General features: G+C 40.6%; 2 protein-coding genes and 1 long non-coding RNA gene across 13 annotated transcripts in view; 1 reads left to right on the top strand and 2 right to left on the bottom strand.

The window, feature by feature from the left end:
* Nucleotides 1-1,987: 1,987 nt before the first annotated feature.
* Nucleotides 1,988-6,196, bottom strand: Gnrh1 (gonadotropin releasing hormone 1). 2 transcript variants are annotated; one of them, NM_012767.2, is made up of 4 exons: nucleotides 6,166-6,196; nucleotides 5,225-5,366; nucleotides 3,538-3,633; nucleotides 1,988-2,185 (listed from the first exon to the last, which is right to left on the bottom strand). In NM_012767.2, the coding sequence occupies exons 2-4, from the start codon at nucleotides 5,363-5,365 to the stop codon at nucleotides 2,144-2,146; spliced, it is 279 nt and encodes a 92-aa protein (NP_036899.1). In that variant the 5' UTR covers nucleotide 5,366; nucleotides 6,166-6,196; the 3' UTR covers nucleotides 1,988-2,143. The 2 variants fall into 2 exon arrangements, with proteins under 2 accessions (NP_036899.1, XP_006252158.1); XM_006252096.5 differs by lacking the exon at nucleotides 6,166-6,196 and having other exon boundaries at nucleotides 1,995-2,185; nucleotides 5,225-5,377.
* On the top strand, nucleotides 2,180-5,765 carry LOC103693653 (uncharacterized). Of its 2 annotated transcripts, none has more exons than XR_005494069.2 (2): nucleotides 2,180-3,243; nucleotides 5,272-5,765. It is a non-coding gene; the product is annotated as an uncharacterized LOC103693653 (long non-coding RNA). The 2 variants fall into 2 exon arrangements; XR_010058190.1 differs by having other exon boundaries at nucleotides 2,180-3,667.
* Nucleotides 6,197-8,815: 2,619 nt separating the features above from the next.
* Kctd9 (potassium channel tetramerization domain containing 9) overlaps nucleotides 8,816-20,495 on the bottom strand; it is a 28,048-nt gene continuing 16,368 nt past the window's right edge. For 5 of the 9 annotated variants that reach the window (XM_063274490.1, XM_063274488.1, XM_006252142.5 and 2 more), the window contains 6 exons: nucleotides 17,643-17,710; nucleotides 17,440-17,535; nucleotides 16,591-16,740; nucleotides 13,363-13,468; nucleotides 12,564-12,697; nucleotides 8,956-10,793 (listed from right to left, as the gene is read on the bottom strand). In XM_063274490.1, coding sequence (XP_063130560.1) covers nucleotides 10,677-10,793; nucleotides 12,564-12,697; nucleotides 13,363-13,468; nucleotides 16,591-16,740; nucleotides 17,440-17,535; nucleotides 17,643-17,710 — 671 coding nt within the window. In that variant the 3' untranslated portion in view covers nucleotides 8,956-10,676. Of the gene's footprint in view, nucleotides 10,794-12,563; nucleotides 12,698-13,362; nucleotides 13,515-16,590; nucleotides 16,741-17,439; nucleotides 17,536-17,642; nucleotides 17,711-20,495 lie in introns of those variants that run through there. The other 4 variants (XM_063274491.1, XM_006252138.5, NM_001108871.1 and 1 more) reach the window with 3 other exon arrangements.

The raw sequence follows: 20,495 nt of genomic DNA, 5'->3' as shown, positions 1-20,495 counted from the left end.
AGAATCTTTAGTGGACATTGCTGAAATCTGAGTTTTTCCAGAGTTCCCAAAGCTATCTGAAAGTTATGAGAATTGCGTTGTCATGTCTAGGACCTTGTGACTTGGCCACAGTAGAACCAAGTTGATTATGAGGCCTAATTGCCTGTTTCGGTGTTCCAACCTCCAAACCCTCCCATGTCTCAAGCATCTGTCTTCATGGACTCTTCCTTGTGCAGTATAGGAGTGGTAATCACAGATCCAGCAGAACTGAGTGGTTCCCTACACCCTGAGCCTCAAGGTTTTCTTACTTCAAGGTGTAGACAATCATGGTTATTTCCCATCTTGCTTGAAGATTTTATGTATGTAGATTGAGGATGAAGTGTGAATTTGCCCTTGGGGAGGATAAAATGTGGCCAAGAAGACATGGGAACTCCAGGTTCTGTATCCAATGAACAATGAGAAGGAAAACAGTCTTAAGCCATGGACCCTGCTGTGCTTTGGATGTGGTATGTGTCCTAAAGATTCAAATTATATAAGTCTGTTCCCAAGGTTGTTAAATCTTTATGAAGAGGTGTGGCTTTGGGTCATGGTGAAAGCACCCTTAGAATGGATGAACGTGTCTCATGAAAGTGAGTTAGGTCCCATGAGACAGAATCAATTGTCTCCCTTTATAAACACCCCCTCTCATAGTAATTGATTCAGTAGGTGGCTATAAAATGAGACCACCCAGTACTGGCATCTGTGAACATCTATACCACTGAGATATTGTGGTTTCATGACATGATACCATTGGCCAGATTATGATACAACACAACAGATAGGACCTCCCACCCACTATTCAGCCTCTCAAACTATGAACCAAAAGAAACCAACTTTCCTTATCAAGTACCTGGAGACAAAGTTTGGAGCAGAGACTGAAGGAATGGCCATTCAGAGCCTGCCCCACATGGGTATACAGCCTGTGTGTGTGTGTGTGTGTGTGTGTGTGTGTGTGTGTGTGTGTGTGTGTGTGTGTGTCTGTGTCTGTGTCTGTGTGTCTGTGTACATATATATGTATATCTCCACCCAAACTAGATAATATTGATGATGCTAAGAAGTGCATGCTGACAGGAGCCTGATATAACTGTCTCCTGAGAGGCACAGCTAGAGCATGTCAAATACAGAGGCGAATGCTAGCAGCAAACCATTGAACTGAGAACAGGGTCCCCACTGGAGGAATTAGAGAAAGGATTGAAGGAGCTGAAGGGGCTTACAACCCCATAAGAACAACAATGCCAACTAACCAGAGCTTCCAGGGACTAAACCATTACCAAAGAGTACACATGGACAGACCCATGGCTCCAGCTGCGTATGTAGTAGAGGATGGCCTTGTTGGGCACCAATGGGAGGAGAAGCCCTTGGTCATGTCATTAGTGTAGTGGAATGTTGGGGGGTGGGGAGGAGGAAGGGAGGTGGCTGGGGAGGGGAACACCCTTATAGAAGGAGTGGGGGATGGTAGAGGGGGCTTATGTCTGGGAAACCAGGAAAGGGAATAACATTTGAAATGTAAATAAAAAATATCCAATTTTTTAAAAAGTACCTAGCCTCGGGGATTTTGCTATAGAAATAGAACAGTTCTAAACCTCATACCTGGCTAGGCCGTATGGGGCGGGGCCAGAAGGCACAACTAAGAGCTCAAAAGGCTCTGCCTCCCCTCTGCTTCACTTGGGTTCCAGCTGACTTTGAAAAGAAGGAGAGTTTTTCCCCAGCAGCAGGAAGCCATGGCCATGGCTGTATGTCTTTTAGAGAAGGTCAAAGATGCAGTTTTAATCCTATAAAAGCCAGGTGAACCAGCTTTGTCTGGCTTCGACCAGTGTGCAAACACTCTGAGAATGCAGGGTGGGTGTGAGCCATGAACTGTGTCTCTTGGTCAAGACACTTATGTCATTGTGCTTTCTTTCCCATGTGTCCCATGTCATCCTCATTTAAAGAATTGTCCCCAGAGCTCAGAGTCAGAGGCACATCACATTTACAGGTCTTGATCCACAACACATTACTTTATTATGAAATCTACGCTGCTGGGTATAGAAATGCGGAAGCCCACACAATTACAGAGCTGTAACAGGTCATGGATCTCAGCGTCAATGTCACACTCGGATGTTGTGGATCCTTCTGGGCCAGTGCATTACATCTTCTTCTGCCCAGCTTCCTCTTCAATCAGACGTTCCTGGAAATACATAACATGCTTATCGATGTTGAACTGACAAGCTGAAGAATTTCAGTGTTTCTGACGTTTTCTAAAATCCAGATCTAAGAATGGGTGCCTTTGTCATCACTCACAAGTGCTAGAAGACGCAGCAGATAGTATCTTGTAGAGCTGTTGACATAAAATCTGCATTGGTCACTTAAAAGATGACACTGTGAGAAAGAACTGAGTCAAATCAGCCTTGGGATCCTTCAGGATGCCTGGGGAATTTTGGTGCTTGTTATTTTGATCGGCCTATAAGCAAAATTAGAACTAGAAAGGGAATAAAGATGTTTGCCCACCTTCATCTCTGTCCATTGGGTATGGAAACTGAAGTTACTAGAGAAAAACATTTTTAAAAATCGACCTTATCTTCATGTATGATTTACTGAGGATTTCTCCGTTCCTCTGGGTAACCAGTTGTTGGCCTCATGCTTTCTGACTGCCACGAGTAAGTGGGACAGTAGCTCAAAGAACACTGCTATTCAACTTTAGGTTCACTTTCCTCTGTTTCATCCTTGTGCTCTTATGAACAACCTGTATCACTGCCAGGGTGAGGTAACACACCCCTGTAATTGTAGCTTCTCTGGAGGCTGAAAGAACAAACTGCAAATTCAAGTTCAACTTGGGCTGCACAGCAAGTCTGAAGCTAGCCTGAGAAACTTAGTGAGATTCCGCCCCACAATGTATAAAGCATGTTTGTTTGTTTGTCTGTGTGTTTAAATAGGAGGACGCTAAAAATATACTGCAGCAGCACAGTGCTTGCCAGCACATGTTCTCGTCTGAGATCAACAACAAAGAGGAGAGAAGGGAGAGGCTGAGAAGGAATGCTATACGAGGCCAAGAGATTTCCTTTCTGGTGGGCATTTAGGCCTACCAAAACTGGAAGTCAAATCTGTAGCTCTGAGTTATAAACTTTCTAAGTTTACAACTTAATTGAAATCCAAGTTAGGGATGACCTAGAGCCTTGTCCTTGCTTTCTTATCCTTCCCACTGCGAGCCATGGCTGAGTCAAGGGCGGAGTAGGAATCGGCTCAGAGGTGAGTAGTTGGGGATTGAGTATCCTTTAAGAACTGGAGGATTACAGTAGGAAGAAATCTGCTGGTCATTGCAAAGGCTGAATCTGCAGTGAGTATATTATATAAACATATTTGAATCAATTTACAAAAGAAAATAATTCCCAAACATGAGTGCTCTCTAAGCAGAGTGGACATGCTGTGAGATAGCAAGGGCACTGCTGCAGGAGTGAGTCAGGTGGCTCTGTGGTGCTGGCAGATCACTGCATCCAAAGTCCTTTAGGTCTCTAGCTCTATGTGGTGACTACTGTAACTCACCAGAGCTCCTCGCAGATCCCTAAGAGGTGAACGGGGCCAGTGGACAGTGCATTCGAAGTTCTGGGGTTCTGCCATTTGATCCTCCTCCTTGCCCATCTGGAGATAAAGAATGAGATTCTCAAACATGAAGGTAAAACAAAACAGTTTTTCACTTGGACCAAGATTTGTCTGTGGAGAATGGGTTCTGGGGACTGTGAGGCTGAGTGGGAGGCTTGGAGAGCTGTAGGGTCTAGGGATTTTAAGGATTCACTTTTAAAGAATGAATGAACTGGAGTTTAGGAGGTGATGGAGACAGTAAGAGATCATGTTCGCCCAGACAACAAGAGTGAAGTGCTCTGAGCCTGAACAGACTGTACACAAAAAGTGCAAGAGCTCTCCAGTCCTGATGGGCCTGGGTTTCTGTTTGCTACACTGGCTTTGTTACTGCTGTTCTTTCATTTTATCTCAATCAGGATTTCACTCTGTACCCAAGATTGCTCTGATACTCACTGTGTATCCTGGTATAACCTTGAACTAGCTTAAAGTGGTGGGTTTGCATCTCAAATTGACAAGGGGTGGAGAAGTGATGGTTGCTTTTAATAGTCAACCTGACCCAATACAGAATCACCTGGGAAGAGATTGTCTAAATCAGATTGGCCTGTGAGCATGTCTAGAGGTATTATCTTGAATGTTTACTGATATTGAAAATGGAGCCAATCATGGGCAGCACCATTCCCTAGGTTTGGGTCCTGCAAAGTAAGCTGAGTACTAGGTATGCATACATTTATTCTTTCTCTGTTCTTGACTATGAATATAACTAGTTGTTTTGAATTCCTACTTTCCCTTCCCTACAATGATGAATCCCTGGAACTGTAAGCCATATAAGCCAGTTTCCCCTAAATTACTTTTTATCACAATAGAAATGAAGCCAGGACGGAAATCTTCCTTTTTAGTCTCCAAAGGACTGTGGCTACAGGTGTGAGCCCCATACCCAGCTAGCTAGGTTGGATTTATTTCTGGTTTTCACTACATCCAAGTTCTATGAAGTTTGCTTCTCAAATAATCCACAGAGCAAAGTCTTCAGATTCTCGGGCTCCCAGTGACTCTTCAAAACCAGACATTGCCTTGGCTTTGAGTTTCTCAGCTATATTTCCCATTCCCGGTTATTTTTTGGATTAACCAGCTAATGCAAATGGCTTCTCTTGTGTAATCCTCCCCACCCTTAAGAAGTGAAGTTTGAAGAAAAAGCAAGTGTCCCTCATTAATGCTGGTGCCAGTGCTGTAATTTAATCTGTGGGAAATTGCATCTAGTATGTTTTCTACCTCACAATCTTACATTTGATAATTCATGGATTTGAACATTCTCCAAGTTCCTTGCTTAAATGTCTCTATCAGTAACAAGAAATAATGGCACTTATGTCCTTAATACCAATAGTTACTGGCAAATTACATAAGACTGTTGATATCATAGATATTTGAAAGCATGGTGCCTTGTAATGCACTTGGTGTCCTACCCTCTTCACATCTGTCTGGCTGTTTGCTTCCTTTAGTCTCTGTCCAAAGTGCAAAGAGGAATCTGCCTTCCACTCAACGAAGTCTTGTCTCACTAGAGTCAGTATTTAGGGTAAGCTCAGAGAAGTACCACTGAGGCTTGCACTCTATGGCTCATGCAGTTAGAAGCAAGTCAAATTGGTGCTGGCAAACTTACCTCTTGGAAAGAATCAACCAAGTGTTCAGTATTTCTCTTCCCCCCAGGGCGCAACCCATAGGACCAGTGCTGGCTGGAGCAGCCTTCCAAACACACAGTCAACAGAACAACAGCGGCCATCAGTTTGGGGATCGTTTCCATTCTAAGGGACATCAAGACACAGAGGGAAGAATACTTTGGAAAGAAGCCAGCACCCGGACCACTGACTCCACAGAAACTGCAGACACACAGCTTGTTCAGAGACAAGGAAATGGGGGCATCTGCCTGTCCTAAGCTTTACGGACACTGGGGACAGGCACCTGTACTAGATTCTGGCATATTCAGTACTTTTTTTGTGGTAATGTAGTCCACTTTTTGTTTATTTGGGTTACCCAGAACCCATAATTCATCCCTTACCAAATTGAAACTTTGCCCATGCATTACCCATTATAAATTAGTTCTCAACTCTGTCATTCATGAAGTTAGAGCTAGGCCATCTGCTCTGAAAAAAGAATTACCTACTGGGTATCTCTGGCTAATAAAAGGTTGCATGTATTTGCTACCCTTTGGCACTGTTGACATTTTTCTGTCTGTCATCTAGTCTTTGAAGTATTATAGCTGGTCAGACCAGCTTCAAGACCGAGGGAGAATTAAATACTCATTTAGGGAAGGCATTACCTCGGATGCCCCCCTCGCCAGGTTAAGTGTATAGCTAGTTGATAAAACATGCCTCCAAGTTAATTTCATCTGATGAGAATGAGGCTAAAGGTCAATGTCCAACACTGCTAGGTTCCTCAAAGGTTGGCTCTCCCCCAAGGCTGGTGGGTGATAAGGTCAGTCAGTAGAGGGCAAGGCTTCCTTGGATACCATCACAAGGCATGTGATAACTTGACCCAAGATACCCTTTAGACATACAGTAACGAGCAACATTAAAACAATGCTAGAAAAACAAAAAATTTTACCTGTTTGGATGTGAAAGCCAAAGGGATACCAAGCTTCTGTCAGTAGGTTGAGTACTTCAATGTTTCTGTCTGTCTAGCTTTCTTTTTATGATTCTTTTTTCTGGGACACTGAAGTCTTCCCCGCTGGTGACCATAGTGCAGCGTAGACCATAGTAACTTTTAAACCCTCACAAAAAGCCATTTAATGAGGAATGTAATTGGAACACCTGCTGGTCTATCTGTTGCATTTTCTTAAACTTGGTCATTAAAATCTTAGCTAAAACTTTCACAGCTGAAGCCACCATTCTAAGGGATTAAAACCCAGACATGTTGAATTCCCCGCTGAGGAAAGTTCAAGGATAATGGACGTCCTGGGATTGGTGAAGTTAAACACACACTCAAAAACTCACAGGGAAGTTAGGTGATAATACAGAAAGCTGAGACAAAGTACCTGAGCACCAGTCTTAGCATTTGGGTCTCTGTAAAAGGAAACATTTAAATCAGATAATCATAGTGTTGTTCCCAATCTAAAAACTCTGAGGGGTTAGTGAGATGGCTCAGTGGTTAGAGGTTGCTGCCAATCCTGACGGCCTGAATTCAATCCAGGGTCCCACAAGGTGGAGTAAGAGAATTAAGTCTCTCAAGTTGTCCTCTGACCTCTGTGCTGAAAAGTGCACGCGCGCACACACAAATGTACTAAATTTGTTTTTGTTTTTCGAGACTGGGTTTCTCTGTGTAGTCTTGGTTATCCTGGAATGTAGACCAGGCTGGTCTTGAACTTGAAGTTCATCTGCCTGCCTCTGAAATTTGTGCTATCTTTACTCTGTCTATAATCCACAAAAGTTGTTTCTAAGCTATCTGCCTATTAATAGTTCTTTGCATCTAGTCATATATATATATATATATGTGGCTTTCGATGAGTCACTGAGTGAATAACCAGGTTTGACAGATGCTGCCTCTATTTCAGAATGAAACCTCTGTGTACAATACATTGTAAAAATCTCTTCACTACCTACACTGTAAAAATAACACAATATTTGATCTTTTTACAGCTGAGATCAGCAACACTACTGGCAACACTCCTACCGTCATTGCTCAGTGTTCTTTGAAATAACTCCATTTGCAAGGGTTTCAAGTAAAGAGTAATAACATCAGGCCTAAATAAGCAGCATTGGCTTCCCAGGTCATCTGTGCTCTGTCCTGAGGACAGGGTAGGGAAGAGGGACTTTGTGGTGACTACATCATTTTATGTAGATTCCCTAACTCTGACACAAACAGCAGAAGAACCTCTTCTCTCTGAAGTGTGCGGGTAAGGCTAGTTTTCTACAAGAATTCCTTAAGTCTGAACAGTTTTGGTTTAAACTGTCCACTGTATTTTGTTTATTAGAGATGAGCTTCTAAATGTCACTTAAGAGAAAGACTGTGGTTTCTGGCTAGGACTAACAAAGTGGCAAGGATGTCTGAGCCCTGTTGTCAGTGGACTGCTTACCTCAGTGTTTCTGTATTGATTTAAAAAAAAATTAAAACATTTCAAATAGTTTATGAATAGGGCAACAAGACTCAAAACTTCAGATCCGCCTAAGTACACTTAGTCTTGTCTTAGGTCACACAGAGTCTAAGAACAGAAACCAAATCTGCCTTACTTCCGACAGCATCAAATAGGCTTTTAAACCATTAAGCAGTCAGTGAGGTTTTGAGGCTTTAATGGTAGATTTTTAGATCTCTCATGATTGCATGCTTAGGCCAATTTACCCAAGACCTGAAATTGACAAATTGGGTTTAAGTAATTGGGCTTTATAATTGTCACAATTTTCTAAATTCAAAAGTGTGGTTTTATAGGAAAATTGCTTCATTTTCAACATTAAAATAGCTCAAAATGATAGCAGTGATGACTTTGTAACCTTCCTGAATGATAGGTGAACAACCTCTGTCTTGCCCTAATGTAAAATCTCAGCAGGAGGACTGTGGGGCTAACTGCTGCTCACTGGGCTAATAAGCCAGGCAGTAAAAGGCTGAGAATAAAGCCTTGGAGAACATGTTTTATTCTGAAATAATGTAGCCACTTTCCTTTGTAGTTTGATACTTTTCATTTTAAAGATACTACCTACCTCCTTGGGGAATTTAATATAATTCTGGAGTTCTTCATGTATAAAAGATGATTTAAAGTTCACCTGGAGGTAGACTTATATCATAAATAACAGATTCATAAAATGAACTGGGGAAAAATAGGTCTTGATTAATAATGGAAGCCATCATAATAAGGACTTTACAACATTTTTTATTCAAAATCCCTTCAAATGGTTTCCGAGGAACTTGACTACATAAGAGCCTGACATGTATTGTCTCAGACAGTTACTCCAGTAGAGACCTGAATTTTATCAATGGAAATCATCTAGCTGACTTAGGCTGAGAACCTTTCTGCAGTCCTCCCATGAGATTCTATTTTAACTGACATACACACACTTTCATGCTAGAGATAATGCGAGTCTTACTATGTGGAACGCCTTCCCTTAGAAATCTCTCCTAGATCTCACTCAACACAGCAAACAAGCAGTGATATTCATCAGCTACAGAGCAATACAAGTCACAGGGTGTCTTCCCTAGTGTAGAACCAAAAGTGCTGGAGCATGGTGGTCTGTGAAGACAATCAGGAAACCACACCCAAGAAGTAAATTTGCTTTAATGACTTTTTCAACAAAACTAATTCATTAAGAGCACCGTGCGGCCCACTCCTGCATGGCACCATCATGGAAAACTGTGGGAAATGCAGAAACTGCTGACTTATAAAAGCAAGAGCCGAAACAGCCGGTCAGCGGTCCACACCATTTATTAATGCGGTTTACATCAGAGCTGAACCCCGCAGTTCCCAAGCACACTTTGTTTGCATCTCTCAGCTCCTCTGTCTGCAGAGGACCATTCAGTGAATGCATACAGGCTATAATTATTGAAAATAGAGTGCAGTGAAATGAGTTAAATATAATTTAGGCACACATTGATTATGAAAATAGGTATCTCTCAATACAATACTTCTCTGTCTTGGTAAAAATAATAACACAAAGAAAATAATTCATTTTCAAAATTGCTTTCCTTTCCCTGTAAAGGGGCGCTCTCCTCCCCGTGTAAGCCCTTTACTGTGAAGGAAAGCTTTGCATATGTAGATATAAGAATAAGCTACAGAGTAATGAAGACAAGCCACTCTCCTGAAGGAGACAAGGTCATCTGTAAGGATTCATTGCCTCAAGCTGACCAGCCTGTAGGATTGAGAACCCATTTGGACACAGCTTCTTCCCTGCTCTTGGGAAACACATAAGGACACTGGGACATCCACTAGGAAGGTAAAGACCCTACTGCTGTGTTCACAGATAATAATGACTCAAGAAAACTGGACCAAAATTTCACTTAAAAACAAGACAAACATCAGAAAATATTTAAAAAAAAAAAGAGCCACAGGTACTGACACAGTACAGCATGTGCTGGCCAAACACTTAATTTGTGTTCATCAGCTGTTTTGGTGGCTATAATCAAGCCATCAGTTCAGAATTTCTTAGTCCCCACCATAGGGTTTTAGCTATAGTTATCTGATGTTGCGTTCTTGTAGGTGACTGCAGGATTTATCCATACTGTCTAGCTCCAAATGCAGTAGATTTAGTTGAATATCTATTCTAAGCTGGTTCTGTATAAACTAACTGGCATACACGAACTGTGGTCAGGATAAAGCTGTGTTTGGTTCTGAAGTATCTTCCTATGCTTGTGACAACTGAGCATGAGAACTAACTAGTGACGGGACAGGGTAGCCTAGTCTGCTGCACAATGGAATTTGCCTATAGTGAAGCTGACGCGTGCTCACTAGACCACTGCAGCGACTGGGAATCCTTCCTTCTCCTGCAGAATGATACACACGAGCTTTCCTCCAACTGTGTCTCAAAATGTGAGAACAGACTATGACTCAAAGTTTGCTGTTTTCTTCTTTAAAAGTAAACATTACAGAAATGAATTTCAAAAGAGCCAAGGGAGTCTTAAACTAATCACCCTCACAGGATGGATAGGTGTTTGAAGAGGAAGGCATTACTAAAGCTATTTATAAACCCGAACAACTCGTCAGAGTCTTCAAGACGTTTAACAACTTAAACATCCTTACTGCATCTAGGTATTCAATAAATATATTTGCATATGTTGTGCTTTTCATAAATTAAAACTCTCAATGCATCTTAAACCAAGATGGTTCTTCCATACAATGCCTAAATAAAAGCAAATAGAATAGCTACTACTCCTGGTCAGAAACCAGACAAACGCCCCAACTCCACTCAAAATGCAGCAGCATGGTCTACTTTCCCTACATCTATGAACAGAGTGTTCTTCTGTTACAGTCACAATGAGGGAAATGCAATTACTTCCCCTTATGCACCTCTGGGAACAAACATATGCCTTAAATTCCCTTACAGTTTTCTCTCCACTAGACAACTTGATAGATGGGAGATATAAAATAAGGAAACGTTTTCATCTGGGACATCTTCCTCCAGCTCTTGCCACTCTCATCTGACACTCTGAGACATATGTAATGGTGTCAGCATCTCTTCAAATATGGCACCCTTCACGTTGGAGCCTCTCAAGTTGGCTTCCTGGAGGTCACACCCCGACAAATCACAGTTCTGCAAGACAAAAAACAAGACTCGTGGAGCTCAAATGATTTAGGATCTGACTTGGTTCCCCCACAAAATGATTTCTTGGCATGGCAGGACAATATTCCCAAGTATTCCCATTCTTGGAACCCTTCTACTAATGCATTGTGGCAATGTGAATAAAATGACCCCCACAGGCTCATATATTTGAATGTTTAGTCACAGGGAGTAGAACTATTTGGAAGGATTAGAAGAATTAGGAGGTATGGCCTTGTTGGAGGGGGTGTGGCCTTGTTGGAGGAAGTGTGTCACCGGGGAAGGACTTTGGGATTTGAAAAGCCCGTGCCAGGCCCATCTCTCTCCCTGCTTGTGGATCAGGACATAGTTCCCAGTGACTTCTCCACCACTGTGTCTACCTGCCACCATACTCTGCCATGATGATAATGGGCCTCTGAAAACATAAGTAAGCCCCCAGGTAAATGCTGTCCTCAGTACTCATGGCAGCTCACAATGATCTGAACTCAGGTTCCAAGGGATCCTGAATGGCCTCTTCTGACCTCCGTGAGCACCAGGCATGCACAGGGAATATGGAGCAGGCAAAATACTCATAAAACATAAATAAAAAGAATTGGAAGGGCTACATTAATGGTGCAAAGCCATTTTTTGGTGCAAGTTTTTCCTTTAGTTGAACTTACTGCTCTGCTCCTAAGAACTATCAAGAGATCAAAGCTAAAACAAAACAAAACAGAAAGTCTGAGATAAGCTAAATTTTCATTTATAATTCTATCTGTGCCATGCCACATTGTTTAATATAACACAGCCACCAGAAAATTGTAGCTATTTAAGTTTAAATGAATTAAGATGAAGTAAATATTTTTTAAGTTTAGTGTCTCAGTTGTACCAAGCTCAAAGGTCATCCAACAACTAAGTGGTTGTTAGCGACTGTAATTAACAGAACAGATACATAAAACACTCCTTAGTGCAAGCAGCAGCACTTGACAGCATTATGTAGACAACAGCCACTGAGTCAGGCATGGTGGGAGCTGAGAAGAAAAAAAAATCACAAGTTTGAGGCCAGCCTTTGCTGTATAATGAGTTCTTCTGTACAGACAAACCGACTACCTAAGTCTACAAATTGAGAAGACATAGAATACAGGTCTTAACGAAAAATCATAGACCAAATTAAAAATCTCAAGCTGAGATCCAAACTGAGCATGATGCCAAGTTAAAACGGCTTTTCATGAGCCCAATCTTAAACACAGAAATCATTTAAACTTCTCAAGTGGTTCAAGAAATAATCTGGCTCATTAAATTCTGTTTGGAATTAAACCTATTAAGACTGCAATATGCTTGAGAGAGACCCAAGGAAAAGGAGATGAATGAAATCAAGGCTGACAGAAAACCATATCTGTTTCCCTCTGCATCTGGAACTGGCACATATGACTTAGGTAACACAGTCTACCTAGTTATCAAATCGACCTCTGGAACTAAAAGTCATTCAACAAGCGAATGTTCCCCCTACCTCATTTCTTGGAGGGGCAGAAGGGTGCAGGGTCTCACTGATAATTCCAGTCTAGGCTAGAAATCCCACTCCTCTCACCTCAGCTGGGATTCCAGTTATGAGTCCCCATGCTCACTTTCTGAATAGGCAATTGAAAGGACAGTGGCCTTCCAGCTGCCCAGCCATGTTAGGTGGAGCTTCACAGACAATTATTCTGTTTACAATTTCAGCAGTTTGCATGATCCCACCAGTGATTCTCATCATTAAAATTCCTCAGAGACTTCAGTCTAGAGACTTACTTCTAAATCTGTTCCTGCCAGAGTTGCTCCTCTGAGATTACAGTTCTTCAGTTTCGCATTTTTTAAGGTAGCAACTCTGAGGTTAATCCCTGTCATCTGGCTTCCTTCCATGTCCACACCTTTCAGATTAGCACCTGCAAGAAGCACGTTTTTGAAGGAGTTTAACCTAAAAACTTTATAGTTAGCCACTAGAAGCAAACACATGAGATGATCTTACAGAGGGGATGAGAAAAGGCCATGCAACTTTTAGAAATAAACTTAAAATCTATCTTTCAACCAACCTGCAATATAGATTTCAATGGTGGTAATTTATTTTCTTATGGCATAAATGTAAATGTTTTAGCAATATTTAGAGAACACAATATTTTCTTTTGATAATTAGCACTTCTATAATATGCCTTTATAAATGCACAATCAGGGGAACACACAAGCACCATGTCTCCTAAATTCAGGTAAATGAGGTGTCCAATTCACAAATAACGAAACACTGCTGGAATATTAAGACCTAACAAACACTGTAGGCTTAACTGAAATTCTTCAATTTTGTCAGCATACAAATATTTTATTTTATTTGAAAATTAAAAGGTTGATATTTAACACTTCAATTAAGCTTCTAAGGCATTATTTCCTGTGTCCTGGGTGTTGTTTAGTCTAGCCTCTGCCAATGACTGAGGCCAAAGTAAAGTGACTCTCCAGTTCTGACCTCAGAGGAAGCTCTGCCTAGAGCCGTCCTGATTCACCTCTAACATCAGCTTTTATTTAATGGTTTCCAAGCAAAAATAGGCAGACAGTCTCTCACCCTCTAAGTTGGCTTTAAGACCTGAAGGATCCTCAAAATTACAGAGCCTCAGGGATGCACCTTCTGCGTTTGAGCAGAGCATCTTGACTCCCTGGAGATTTGCACACTGTGAACACAAGAATCCCGGCTGTAAGGGTTAAACTTGATAACATCTGTGTAAGCAATAAAAAGAAATTAATAGGAAAGGTCCAATTCAACACATCTGTAATTAGTTATTTTCTGTTTATCTTGAAGATGCCTTTAATGAAACTCAGAAAGAGCTGAGAACTTTTGGAAGAGCTACAGTAAAAGAAAGAAACAGCAAAATAACAACAGTACATCGCTTTACATAGACATGAATTTGGATAAAGAAGCTTTGTACATCTGAACTATGACAGCCCATTTCCATCTTTATAAATAGTCCTAGACATTAGAAAAAGTGTTCAAAATGTTCATGAAATAAATAAGGCAGGCATAAATGCAAAGAACAGGATTTCTCTTCTGAATCATGAAAGGAATCAAGAAATGAAATTCCTGGAGCCCCATCACTTCAGAGGCCAGGACACTAATGCCACCAATAACCTCACCATTACCTACACAATACTAACCACCTACTTCTTGGATCTTCCTGTATCAACGACTCTACATGGCACTGCCAACCCTGAGCACAATGTATAATGAAGAAAGTAGAAAGTTAGAAAATGCATGTGCGAGTTTTAAGGGGTAAGTCTTCTTAAGGGATCCAATGCATCCAGCCCTGAATTCTGTGAGTTAAAATGGTAAGTGTCTCTGTAAAATTGACATTAATATAGTTTTCACAATTGTAACAAAACAGAAGCTGACAGTGTTAAAATTTACATGGTTGAGTATACACGATAACTCTATTTGTCCAAAAGCCTAAGTCTGATTGAGCTATGCTATAAACATATTTATCAAGGAAGACGTTTGGTTGCTAGGTACAATTTTACCCAGCTTACAGACACCCCCAGCAAAAGGAGAGGTCATCCCACTGACAGTCAATGAGCAAATAGTTGTTTATTCCCATCTCTCCATGCCTGGGCCCTAATGAGGAATTATACAAGGTCTACCAAGGTCGATGGTATCAGGACATTAAAAGACCAAAATAACTAAAGGATGACTAGATTGATGTGCTTGAAAATCTAACAAGACAAGAAGTTGACATGTGCAAATAAATGCCAATTTTTTGTGTTGTTGTTGTTTTTTTTAATTAATAGTCCTAAATAAGACATGCAAAATTTACCTAGATTTCCCAAGTTTTTCTGCAGATAAGGTCCACACTCGGGGTTTACCCTGGGATCTCATAAAGAAATACAGGAGAAGCAGTAGTAAAATTTCTGATTTTTAGCCAAATAAATAAAGCACTTCCTCCTCCTCCTCAATGGAGTTGGATGCCAATGCTGAGAGTATCAGCTAAGAACACCAGCATCATAGGAATAAAAACTGTTTTGTGTTATCAAAAGAGGCAATGTGTTTTGATGAAAGCAGCTGGGTTATTTACTCTTATTTTAAAACACATATATTGATATTAAATGACACTTATATTTAAGAGATAAAAATTTATATATTTTGAAATATATACATAAGTAATGTGCTGTGTAAAACATACTGTGGCAAGGTACAAATAAAAGAAAGTTGACTACATGCTGATATTTGCTGAGGCTAATGAACAAAGATAAAATGGAGCATGTTACATTATTATATTTTTATAAATATTTGGAATTTTCCAAATGAAACTGTCCTTTTAAAAGAAAAAAATACAAAGAAAACACACTTTAGAATGCAGTTCTTATTCTAATAACTCTATGTGTCCCGGTGACCGAGCAGACAGAGCTAGGCAAAGCATGACACCCTGAACAGTGACGACAAGAGGGATCACGTTTGGTTTACAGTCAAAGTGGAGGATCTCTCCACAAAGGTTCAGGGCTGGGATGGGAACAAGCAAAATTATAAACTGGGTGAGAAGCTCGGCAAAAGATGGAAGCCAGAGGAGCACGCTTAGCAGAAAGCTTGGCACACACTTTGTTGACACTGCAACATACATGGCTGTACATCAACCACCACTTTCACATACCAAAGGCAATGAGAAATTAGCTTTGATCCTCATAGCGTACAGCTCAGCAATATTCCTCGATATAAGCCCATTTTATTAGCAGTAATTAACTTACAGGCCTATAACATTTTACTTCATCGGGAATTTACATTGGTCTTGACATGCACCATTTAAGGTAGGCAGAGTCTGGGTATAGATGTTCACAAAAACATCTTAATTAAATAGATCTCAAAACACAGTTGTGTTATAATGATTAAATCTGTCCTTTATCTTTTTCTGTCCCTACCCAAACCAAGCAGTTTTCCAACATTTCAATGAAGGCTAAGTCTTTCAAACATGTCTTTATGCTGTTAGTCTGTCTTTTGCCTATTTTGAAGCTGCCTGACCCATTCATCCTGAGATAGAAAGGAGGAAGTAGCAGTATCTAAAAAGTGTACTGGATGATTTTTTTTACTAGATTTGATAGAAAAGTTGTGGGAAACAGGCTGAACTAATGAATAAAACCAAAATTATAATAATGCAATAAATGACTATCAAAAGCAAAATGCTATATCTGGTGCAATTAATAAAACAGACTAGAGTCCTGACATAAAAAACTTAATTTGTTATTAATTCTATCCTATGTATATCCTCTAATCCCAGAATAACTCTGGTAACTACTATATACATACACATACACATGCGCACACGCGCGCGCGCACACACACACACACACACACACACACACAAACATATATATGACATAGTCTTGCATATGTGCAGAGAGAAAAAGCATTGAGGTGTTAACTTCTAGAATGATGTCTACCACATCCACTTCAGACCCCTTCTCCAGATATTCCAGTCAGCACCTTTCTCATCATAAGTGAGGCTCAATGAATTTCCCATTCTCTTCAGCTTTACATGTCAACTGCAAATAATAAAGTTCTCACAAATTTAGTCTACTACTTCGGGGCGCTCAGAACCTCACTTTAGGATTTAAACTTTTAGGTCTATGTTTCACAAAGGATATGAAAGTCATAAAACCAACCCATTCCACTTTTAGACCCTCCAAAGTCAGCCACACTGTCAATTATCTATATTGAAATAAAAAACTCTGCAAGAGACATACAATTCCTGCTTTTGAGAATGCTCAACAGCCTAAATTTTGGTTTTCCTTATGACTAAAGAACGATTCTTACGTCGAGCACTGATCCAGAAAGATCAGCTCGTTCAAGATTAGCACAGCAGAGATTTGCATGTGCGAGGTTGCAGCGGCTTAAATTGGCCATTTTGAAGTTAATGTATCGAAGGTCCAAACGGGAAAGATCAGCACCACTGAAGTTTAAACCCTGGAATTAAAAAGCACAGACTGTCATGATGCTGAAACCATCTGTCTGAATTGAGTTTAATCACTGTAACTAAGCACCGAGATTATCAGAAGCTATTGGCCTTTCCGTCCAATAGCTTATTTATTATCAGCATGAGCTAATGGAACTGAGAGTACATGGCGTCCGTGGCTTTCATGGATTCTTGTAAAGAAATTCCATCTCTACCTATTAAGACAGAGATGGCTACACTGCACTGACAGGTGGACAGCCTAAAGTGGGACCATAGTTAGTCACATACCTGCTGATGGCCATGATCAACTGGATACAATTACTTTATTAATTCTAAAATCCAATCATCTTATTTAAGGGGAAAAAAGACATATATTGTGGTGTCTTCAAAACCTGTGACGCTCTAACACATAAAAGTTTCTGTCACTGACCAGCCACACACATAGTAACTGTGAACATAAACTTTAAAAGAAATTGCTGTAATTTCCATGTTACTCAAGAGCCACTACAGAAAGCACAATTAGACAGTAAAAGAGGCTATTCTATCTCATCTGCACTAGTCACTTTAAATCAAAGCCATGGCTCATTATTAAACTTATTTTGCATAAAAAGGAAAAATAAGACAAAAGAAAAAAACCTTTGAAGGCTGTGGAACTACTCTAGACTTGCTGATACACACAGGTCATGCAGGGTATGGTCTGCTTCAGTTACCTGGCAGCGCAGCTCTGACTTGGTTGGAGTGGCCAGCAGAAATCGAACAAATTCCTTTCGGGATATTGGTGAATGATCCTCTGGTGGTTGGGAATTCTTGAAAACAATATTTAAAAAAAAAAAATCAATGGGGTCTTTGGGGTGATACTTAGGATAAGTGTAATACTGACCAAGATAAAAACAAAACAAAAAAACTACCTTACCTTTATGGCCACTTCTAGGTGTTCAATCAGTGAGTCAATACCAAAAAACCTGGCTTCTTCTAGAACACCTATCAAAATACAAAGCATGACTTTCACATAGAACAATTCATTTTGGCTTTTACATATTTTTTCGTTAAATTCTCCAGTAGTGTTGAGGTTAAACAAGTAGGCTTAATTACTTATTTATTTCTGTGTGTACTTGTGTGTACTTGCATGTACATGCGGGAGGGAGAGCACCAGAGGAAAACTTCAAGAGTCACTCCTCAGGTGCTGACCACCTTTTGAGAGAACATCTCTCATTTACCCAGTACACTAGCATAGCTCTGCAGTGAGCTCCCAGGAGACTCCCTCCCTGCTGCCCCAGTCCTTGCTGGATTACACTCAGGTTGCCATTCCCAGCTTCTGCATTAGGCCTTTAACCCACTCCAGTTAACCAAACTCTGGTCCTAACACTACAAGGCAAGCACTTTACTAGAAGACTGTGATCTCCCTAGGCTTGGTCAGTAGCAACAAGTAGTTGTAGTTTAGAATGTTCCCACAGAATGTTGCAAATGTTTTGAAATTTTTTTTTCTGAGCTATATTTTGATATAATCTCATCACTTGGAATACTGAAGTTGGGGGAGAGTCTGGAACAGTTTTCTAGCAAGTCTGGGTTACACAGTGAAACTCTGAGAGGGAGGGGGAACCAACAAGTTTTTTCACAAAGGAAAAAACTAGAAAACTAGTAAGTGACAACAAAAGCTTGGCACATTTCTAGATTATGTTGGTAGTTAAGTAGGCCATGAGCAAAAAATCTAACACTGTCCACTCCTAAAACTGTCAATTTAGTAGTGATTCTATTTACTGTAAGTCTAATTAAAAACAATTAGTTCATTTAATCTTAACAATTCATCTACTTTATTAATACAGTGAATAATCTGACTAGGCTTGCTATCAATATCTTGCTAAGTCAAAATGAGTAACAGTTTAAGTCAAATTCACAAAAATAACTCAAAAGTATAATTCAGACACTTAAACTTTCTTATTTCTAAATGAAAAAGGGATTTTCTCTATCATAGGCTTGGTTAAATAAGCATACGTCTGCATGTGAGTAACAGTACTGGTAAGCTCTATGTTCCCAATGAGGACTCGGTTATTTGGTTGGCTAAACTGACTCAAGAATTACAAAATTAATAGACATAAACCCTCCCTTTAGATTCTAAGCTACTAAGAAAGACCAAGCAGTTAATGGGGAGAAAGGAAATAATCTTCCCTATGAAAGTTAATCTCCACTTCCAGTCATGCAACCGAGAGGCAAAGCTCTGAGTGGCACATACCATACTCACGAGCCACCTGGCAGGTGTTCCCTGCCCTGAGTCAAGAATGCCCTGAGTCACCTGTTCCCTGCCTGGCCTCAGGGCAACTTCTCTGCATCCCTCCCAAGAGGCAGTGTAAGGATCAACCCCGATAAAACCCAAATAAGGAGACTTTCTTTGCCCTCATGCTAAGTTCACCAAGGTCCTTTGTGTAAATCAAACCTCTTGGGGAATGTGGTATGGCTGCTTTTCTAATTATAGGTTTAGACTAAAACTTTACAACATGCAGACAAGCTTTACATATACGGAAGCCTGCATACGGTCAGTTGAAAGGCTACTCAGTCTATGTTTACTAGCACCAGCAACACCTGCTCTAGCTCCACACTCCAATTCGGTCTCAGAAAAACTTACTGAAGATCATTTTTAAAGTACTAGAAGACTTGGGGGACCTGGAGGCAATCTAAAATGTATGGATGGAAACTATACTTAGTAATAACTATGTACAAAATGAACCCAGGAGAGTTCTTCACTCCCAGTCATGAAAAGATGACCAACCATGGGAGTACAGAAGTGAAATGATGGCTGTGACAACTACGAACCATGAGGATCTATGCTTTTGAAATTTCTTTGTAGGAAGAATTTGGATATTTGGAAAAGCACCGTAAAAAAAGCTTAAAACTCTTAAAAGTGGATTTAATAGGCAATATTGTTGCAAGCTCAGAACACCAGACCAGCAGGAATACAGACAATGAAGGCCAGGCTCAGGGGACATCAGATTGGACCAGCACTCTACCAGGATTAGAATACAGGCATTCACATTATACTCTGACAAGGAATTTTTGTATTCTGTCCACGACCCAAGAAGGTGGGTGAGAGTGAACTTCAAATAGCCGGGTGGAGGGAATTTCAAGCTGCAGCACAGGCAGCTGGCTACTCTCAGCCGGGCTTACACTGAGAACTGGAAGCACAAACCAGAAAAAGGAGATTAGAAAAACTAGTATTTTGTTCAGAAAAAAAGAGTGTTTTTAACTTTGTGGACGAGAAGGGCAGCTTGTTACTACCATCTCAAAGAGATCAAGCACTTTAACAGTGGACACTTCAGGATCTGACCAGCCCTTACCCACCACAGGATCAAGGGTATGAAGGTCTGAATTCATTTGAAAGACTTCGCTTTGAGAAGACAGGTGCACAGTTAGCAACGTGTTTTTTCAGATCCAGCCATGCAGGTACTCAAGCACCCATTCCATACCACAGTCTAAGGCAGGTCTTCTCAACCTCCCTAATGCTGTGACCCTTTAATACAGTTCCTCATGTTATGGTGACCCCCAACCATAAAATTATTTTTGTTGCTACTTCATAACTGTAATTTTTCACTGTTTCAAATCCTAATGTAAACATCTGATACACAGATGGCCTTAGGCAACTCCAGTGAAAGGGTCATTCAACCACCAATGGTTTCAATCCACAGGCTGGGAACTCCTGATCTAAGGGGACCTCACTAACATTTGAGCTGGCGGTAGACATTCACATAATAACTGTTTTTGCACGAATACAGAA

The sequence above is a fragment of the Rattus norvegicus genome, chromosome 15 (assembly GCF_036323735.1).
Source record: "Rattus norvegicus strain BN/NHsdMcwi chromosome 15, GRCr8, whole genome shotgun sequence".
Lineage (NCBI taxonomy): Eukaryota > Metazoa > Chordata > Mammalia > Rodentia > Muridae > Rattus > Rattus norvegicus.
Note: the sequence above shows the minus strand (reverse complement) of the source record. Positions and strands in the feature narration are given on the sequence as shown.